The sequence below is a fragment of the Fukomys damarensis genome, unplaced genomic scaffold (genome assembly GCF_012274545.1).
Source record: "Fukomys damarensis isolate Sample0158 unplaced genomic scaffold, DMR_v1.0_HiC HiC_scaffold_2, whole genome shotgun sequence".
Taxonomy (NCBI): domain Eukaryota; kingdom Metazoa; phylum Chordata; class Mammalia; order Rodentia; family Bathyergidae; genus Fukomys; species Fukomys damarensis.
The window spans coordinates 59,841,424-59,848,948 of NW_022900914.1; the positions used below are offsets into that span (position 1 = coordinate 59,841,424).

General features: G+C 47.7%; 1 protein-coding gene across 1 annotated transcript in view; it reads right to left on the reverse strand.

Annotated features, from left to right (window-relative positions):
- Positions 1–4,431: 4,431 nt before the first annotated feature.
- CUNH2orf68 (chromosome unknown C2orf68 homolog) overlaps positions 4,432–7,525 on the reverse strand; it is a 3,698-nt gene continuing 604 nt past the window's right edge. Inside the window, exons 2-4 of the mRNA XM_010625697.1 lie at positions 7,475–7,523; positions 6,531–6,679; positions 4,432–6,208 (exon numbers count right to left, since the gene is read on the reverse strand). Coding sequence (XP_010623999.1) covers positions 6,086–6,208; positions 6,531–6,679; positions 7,475–7,523 — 321 coding nt within the window. The 3' untranslated portion in view covers positions 4,432–6,085. The remainder of the gene's footprint in view (positions 6,209–6,530; positions 6,680–7,474; positions 7,524–7,525) is intronic.

The window sequence follows — 7,525 nt, forward strand, 5'->3', positions numbered from 1 at the left end:
TCCGCGAAGCCTCGGCCCCAACGCCGGCTCCCCGTCCGAGACTACAATTCCCGAGCCCCCGCGCCAGCGTCACGGGGGAGACGTGGGCGGTGCCCGGACTTCGGGGAACCAGGGCGCCGGGGGATGTGGCCTGGGGACCTCTGACACTGAGATCTAGGTGGTTGCGTTTGCCGTTTCGGTGGTGGAACCGCCGGTTCCACGTGATATAGTCACGATGCCCATGGGTGCACCAAGGCCGTTCCACTGAAGCGCACGTTTTGCAGCTGAGACTTGGGGAGCTCCATCAGCGTGGCGCCCCGAGCCTGCCTGTGCCCCACGAGTGAGGCAGGTCTGCGAAAGAGCGCGCGTCCGCAGAGGATCGCGCACAGCCTTGGCTGATCTTAAGAAATCCAAGCGTACAGTATTTGGCTTCTGCTTCCTCTGGCTTAGCAACCTACAGGAGGGCTGCTTTCATCATCACTTATTTTCGGACGTACAAGAACACCGAGTACTGGCCAGAAGTTACCGTGGCCAACACGTTTCCCTACTGGTGAACATTTACTTGAAATAAGGCGGCAGAGACCAAATGGCTATCCATTCTAAACATTTGTTTGTAGGTGTCGGTGTGGGATAGGTAAGGACAGGTACAAATTAACAGGGTAGGGTGTGGGATAGGTAAGGATTAAGGGGGCCAGGTGGTGGTAAGGAAGGGAGGAAGGAGAAGTCTGGGAAAAGGAAACAGGAATGTATGGGAATAAATTATTAGCTTCACCAAAATTTACAGACCGAGAGCCCCCTCCCTAGTGAGGGTCGAACCCAGGGCCTTTGCATTGACCTATGCCCCTAGATGGTTTTTTGAGGCAGGGTTTCCTCAAGTCACAGTTGCCTGGAATGAGCTCAAATTTGCAGTCTTCCTGACTCAGCCTCTCAAAGGGTTGCTGGCCAGTCTTTTCATGATTGAAAGGACAGGTATACTTCGTTCCCTTTACTAGTAGTGAGCCTGACTCTGACTGAAAAGCAGCCCCAGCATGTGGTAGAGCCCCGTGAGGCAGATCATTAACCCAAAGGTGGATGGCTTGACTGCCAGAAACAGGAAACAGCAACCTTGGTGAGGCAAAGGTTATTTACAGAAACAAGACCCTGTACAGAAAGAGTAAAATAAACTACAATGGGGCAAAAAGGGAGGAACCTTCTGTCCCCACTGGAAGTTAGGAATGGAAGGCCCTCTTCTCACTCACATCTGGACTAGTTAAAGCAGAGCCAGAAAATATGGGTGTGCAGTGATCACTGTGTAATATCTGGCTGAATAGTCCAGGGGCATAAAATCCAGCCCAACCTCTGCTAGACTTAGGAACAAAAGGGTGCCTTTTTACTTTTTTAAGGCGTTTTAGTTTTAGGGCTGCCCAGGATGGCCTCAAACTTGGGATTCTCTTGACTCAGCCTCCAGAGTACTGAGACAACAGGGGAGTACCACCACTTCAGGCTCAGGGGTGCCTCTAATTCATACTGAGGCATTATCTTCCTACCCAGCTGCACTGCCACCCGAGTAAGGACTTTTTTTGGGGGAGGGGGGGTTGAGACAGGGTCTCACTATGTAGTTGAGAATGACCTGGAACTCACTATATAGCCCAGGCTCGTCTCAAACTCAAAGTAATCCTCCTGCCTCAGCCTCTGCAAGGACTCTTAATACTGTATCCTACTGAGTTTGCATCCCTGTAGTCATCAGGGCTGTTCTAGCATGGTACAGGGGTAAGACACCGGAAGCACTTTCAGGCTTAACACAACAGTCTGACTAGTTCCTAAAGTAGAATTACTTCAAGATAAAGTCCCTAGGACAAAGGGACTCTTTAAAGGTAGTTAATAAGGAGGGGGACAGTTTTGTGTCAGGTAGGAAGCAGGACCAGGTATCTTTAAAAATCCCTTCCAACTCTAGCATTACGTGAGTCTGGCTGTTATGCTTCAACCAGGACAGGTCCCAAAATAGTAAAGCAAAGCCAGCAATGAGATTTCAGTAATGATTCTGTGGGGGAATGACCTCAGGACACCATTTAATCTCCACTTCCCCATGTACACAAGTGATTTCACAACTCTTGGCAAAAACAATGCTGTAAAAATAGTTTATTGGTTACAAAAAATACTGTATTTGAAAAATACCCTTCTAAGATACTGAAGTAATTTGTATACTTCATTTTATTCATCCACACAGCAGAAACACTGGAAATGAGAAAACAAAACATGCCTTTTCGTATGTTTAGCACCACAACACAGCCAGTACCACCGGCCTCCTGTTGTGTTGGCTCGGATGGGGTGGAGGAGCCATTTGAATGCTCAAGAGGTTCTGGCTTCTAGTATTACTCCAACTTCTACAGAACAGTGGGATGGGTGCCCATGCTATTTGGCCATGTGATTCCTCAGAGACAGGGAAGAGATTTGAAGGAGATAAAATATTTCAAATAACTGTCAACATTCTAGGGTGGTTACTCCAAAGGGCTCAGAGGTAGGAAAGTAATCTGTCCTTATTCTCTTTCTATACAGAAAAGTCTCATTCAGGATTAAGCCACATGGGAATCCACTACTCTGCCAAATGCACAGCAGGTTGGGTACTCACCACTCCAAGAGCTTCCTCCCATCAGCATGGGCAATGCCCTCAGAGACCAGATGGAATGTCCCTTTCAGAGAGGCTCTTCCATGCCCACACTGGACCCAATGGCTGACTGCACTCCAGAGGCTCCTACTCCCAATTTGCATAGCTTTATATTCTTTTCCCTTCTTGTGTTATACTCTTCAAACACTTCCATGCTTGCCAGTAGGCTACTATTCAAACTCAGGTGTTGACTGTTTGTTGTTGTTGTTGTTTTCTGAGACACTGTGTAGCCCAGGCAGGTCTTGAACTCATGGTGAGCCTCCTGCCTTAGCCTCCCGAGGACAGGTATACAGGGATGCTCCACCACACATGGCCATAGCATTTACTTTTGCACAGCCCAAAGCCCCTGTATACCAGCTTCCTTCTATCAGTAACATCAGCCATTGTGGCCCAGGAAACGTTAAGGGACCAGCACTCCCTGTTGACCCAGGATGAGATAACTTTTAAAATGACTTTTTAAAAAAGATAGCCAAGCACGTAAGAGTCGAATAAATATTGATTCTAAAGCACCCTGCTGGAAAGCTCCACCTAGTCCAAGGCTGCTGCCACCACACATCTCCAGGGCCTGTAAGAAACATTAGTCATGCTCATTGATGGCAAAACACCAATTTTTTTGTTTTGTTTTGTTTTTTGAGACAGGGTCTCACTATGTCGTTGAGACTGACCTGGAACTTACTATGTAGCCCAGGCTGGTCTCGAACTCACAGTGATCCTCCTGCCTCAGCCTCCAAGTGCTGGGATTACAGGCGTGTGCCACCACGCCTAGCATAACACCAATTTTTGAAACAGGCAAAAGATGTCTGATGGCAAATCTGGTGAATTAGCTAAACAGTACACTGCACAGATTCAGTAGGAATTACAGTGTTTTCTTGGGCAGAAAATATTGTATTTGTACTTGATAAGCAAAGCGCCTCAAGGAAAAAAGTTTAAAAGCAAAGAGTTTACATAAGTACCCGAAAGAGTTTTACTAAGGATCACATGACAGATGCAAAAAAGTACAGAAGAGGTGCACACTACCTTGCCCTTTCCTAGAGTCAGGAATGGAGGCTAAAGTTGCAGGTATTGTGTCCCTAAGGTATTCGTCAGGTCTTCTTTTCTAGGTTCTATAGTATAACCAGAAAACAGTTGATTCAACTGTGAGAAGACAATGCCCAAAAGTGTTTCCAGGAGGCTGAGGCAGGAGGATCGCTGTAAATTCAAGACCAGCGTGGCGTACATAGTGAGTTCCAGGGCAGTCTCAACTATGTAGTGAGACCCTGTCTCAAAAATAAAAAAAAAAAAAAAAAAAAAGAAATCAGAGTTCCAGTGAAATTCTATGTTGCAAGTCATAAAATCTGTTAAAAGAGCTAGAAGACTAAAATGACTGTGTGTCTGACCTGCAGGAAGAAGGTAAAGTTTGGCCCAGAGGTTATGGAGACCAGATAACACTGTAAATACAAAGGCACTTCTTATACAGTTGCATAGAGGGCAAAGATTTTCTCCTTTGAAAGCAGAACTGAGCCCCAGGCTGTGAGTTTAAGGCACTTAACCTTGGGCAAGCGCTGTGAGTGTGAAACCCTCTGGTCCCTGGCTGTCTTCATATCCAGGCCTTTCTAACTTACCACCTCACTCACCATGCCAACATTCCTCAGGCACTGCAAGCTATGGTTCAGTGCTTAATATCTAAATGGTGTAGCTGAAGTAGCTGCCTTGCCCCATTTGAGAGGGCTGGTTTTCAGGGATGCAGTGCTGTCAGGTGTCTTTTAAAAGAAATTCCACTGGGATGAAACAGACTGATCTTGAGACCCTGATACAGATCCTTGCCCCATTTGAGAGGGCTGGTTTTCAGGGATGCAGTGCTGTCAGGTGTCTTTTAAAAGAAGTTCCACTGGGATGAAACAGACTGATCTTGAAACCCCTAGGGCAGGGGGCCTTGTTTTCAGTAAGTCTCAGAGCCCACAAGCTCGTGTACACCCAACACTGCAAGTCACTGAGGGTAAGCTGATTTTCTGGAGAACAGCTACTTCGGTGCATAGGATATCCTGTGGACTTCAGACCTTAGCCTAACCCTTTTTCCATATGATGCTAGGGATTGAACCCAGGGCCTTACATATGCTAGCGAAGCACTATACCACTGGGCTACACTCACAGCTCTCTCTGCCTGTGTTTAAAAATGTTCCCTAATGGCCAGGAGCTTAGCTCATTGGCAGAGTACTTGCCTGACATACAAAAGGCCCTGGGTTTCAAACCTAGGGCTGTTTTTGTTTTTTATTTGTTTGTTTTAAGTTCTCTAGGTGAAAGCATTACTACTCTTGGGGATGTTTAAGTATCTGATTCATATACTGTTAGGAAGTAACAAAGAAGAAAACATGGGGGCAGACAAAAGGGAATCATTTTACTTTCTAGGGCATTTGTCGTTTAGGAATTTTCTTAAAACTAAGGCTCCAAACATTCAATTATTACTAATTTGAGTTTCACTTCATATATATGTTCAAGACTATTAAGTCACAATTGGAGAGTCAGTTTTGATAAGCTTTTTTTGTTTTTGTTTTTGTTTTTGGTACCAGGGATTGAACTCGGGTCCTTGCGCTTGTAAGGCAGGCTACCGAACTGCTGAGCTAAATCCCCGGCCCTTGATAAGCTTGTTTTGATAATTTCCCTTTAGTCTGAGCAGCAACAGCTATGCACAGCTAGGAATGAGATCAAAAGCCGGAATTTTGTTGCCCTAGCCAAGGAAGGTTTAACTGCAAGAAATCTTATAGCTTAAGCCCAGCATCTTTGTCTTGAGGCAATCTAGAGAATACAAAGGATAGAGCCTGCAAGCAACCAGGAGAAGCCATGGAAGGGGAACGAGACATCCTTCCAAGCAGGCCTCAGAAACAAAGGTCTCCTGAGGTATTGGTATCAGAACCATTTGGAGAACCTGTTGAAAAGGCAGATCTCCAGGATCCTCCCACCTCCAAAGTCCTGAGGAGTGGAGTTGCATAATCATGTGGGGTGGGGGGAGAACTAATGAATTCTACCTGAAGCAAAAAGAGGGAAAGGGGAGGAGAAAAAAGACTGAGGAAAACAAGGGTGGAAGTGAACAGACACGAAAAAGAATAACCTAACAAACATGGCCCCTGGAGCTGGATGGAGCATGGCTCACAGAATGGCCAGGGATATGACCTCAGTGAGACAGCAAGCATCATGTTGGCAAAAGGCTTCATAAACCCTGACTCCCCTAGTCTCTGCTTCCACAAGCTAACTACACAAAATTCTCCACTGATTCCAGGATGTCAGGCCAGGCAAATGTTTCAACATATAAGAAAGAACTGCAAGGGATGTGGGCCAGGAGTAGTCCTTGTGGATGCAGCAGGTGGAGGGGTGGGAGACCCTCAAGATCAGACAGACTAGCCCTGGCACCCCCAAACTAGAAGTGAGCTCCCCGGCAGAATTCTTCCAAGTGCAGTGACTCCAGGTACAAAGACTCCTTCCACCTGGTCAGCGTTGGCTCTGGCGCTTTGTCATTTCCTCCTGGATACGCAACTTGAGGGCCTCTCGCATGGGTGCATCCAGAGGCGTGTGCGCTGACACCTCTTCACTCACCCTTCCTGGGTCATCATCCTACATGGAGGAAGTCAGGAAGCTCAGGGCCTGACCTCTCAGAAGGTAACCTGCCTTGTTCCTAGACCACACTCTCACGAAATTTGGCTCAAGGTTTCTTGCAAGTGCCTGTCATTTCTCAGGTAACAGTGATTCTCAACTAGGGAGCTGCAACTTCTCCCTGTTCCCCCTCCAAAGAATCACTGTGTGGCAGCAACACCCAGCAGTACTATGCTGCTGCGTGGAGCAATGGCTTCCCACTGGCCCAGATGCAGACAGGGTCTGGCAGTGATTTCTACCATAGCCCAGGGCCTTGAGCTGCAGCTGTTTCCATAAGGCGTACCTGATACACGATAACTGATGTGACCTCTCCACTGTCCGCCTCGTATTCTAAGCAGAAGAGCTGACGGCCTGAAGGCTCCAGCTCAGAGCCACCACTGCTGCTTTCACCGTATTCCTCACAGCCTGGGTTGACTGCAGCCACAGAGTCATCTGGAAGGATGAACCAGAGAGAGGGAGGGGCGGGGGATGCTGCTGAAGCCCCTGGCCACAGAGATGATGTGGGGAATAATATGACAAAAGAAAGCCCCAATCTTCTGATGGCCCCTGTGTGTGGTATGTGCCTCTCTTGCCTGCCATCAATCAGTAATTTTACCTCCCTCTGCATCTCTGCTCTGGGGACAGCACAGCAGTTTTATGAAACAGGTAAACAGTGCACACCTGTCCAGCAAACAGGACTGGAAGATAGTGGAAGAGTGGACAGACCTCTCCCTGGGTTATCAGGTTCTGCCATTTACAAGGTCTGAGATGGTGGGCATGTTACTTAACCTCTCTGTGCCGCCTGCCTAACTGTGAAACAAATGACAAGAATTCTCACTTATAGGGTCCTACAGACTTAAAGGATTAATAAATGTACGACCTAAAATCACTTTAAAGAATGTCAGACAATATTTTTACTGTTATCTCTAGATCACAAGGAACATGGGGAAATGGCCATTTCCCCAGGTTCACTCCGTAATTATGGCCTGTTTACTTACACAGGTGCCAGGCTTTCTGATAGGTAGCGGAATTGCAAACAATGGTTATAGGGGTCAAACTGGCAGAAAAAGGATCCCGTTCAGGTTCCCGGCAACCCTCTGTAATAGCAATGCTTAGTTGGGGCCAGGGGCTCTCCCAGTTCTAGTGAGCAGATGTGGGGTCCGCTGAGGCGCAGGCTCCAGGCAGGGACGAGGAGAGCCGGGTCCTGGTTCTCCCGACAGGGCAGGGGGCGCGGTGGGCGGCCCTCACCTCGGCGGCGCGGCAGGTACACCTGCAGGTCCGGCTTGCGGGGCCGCGTGG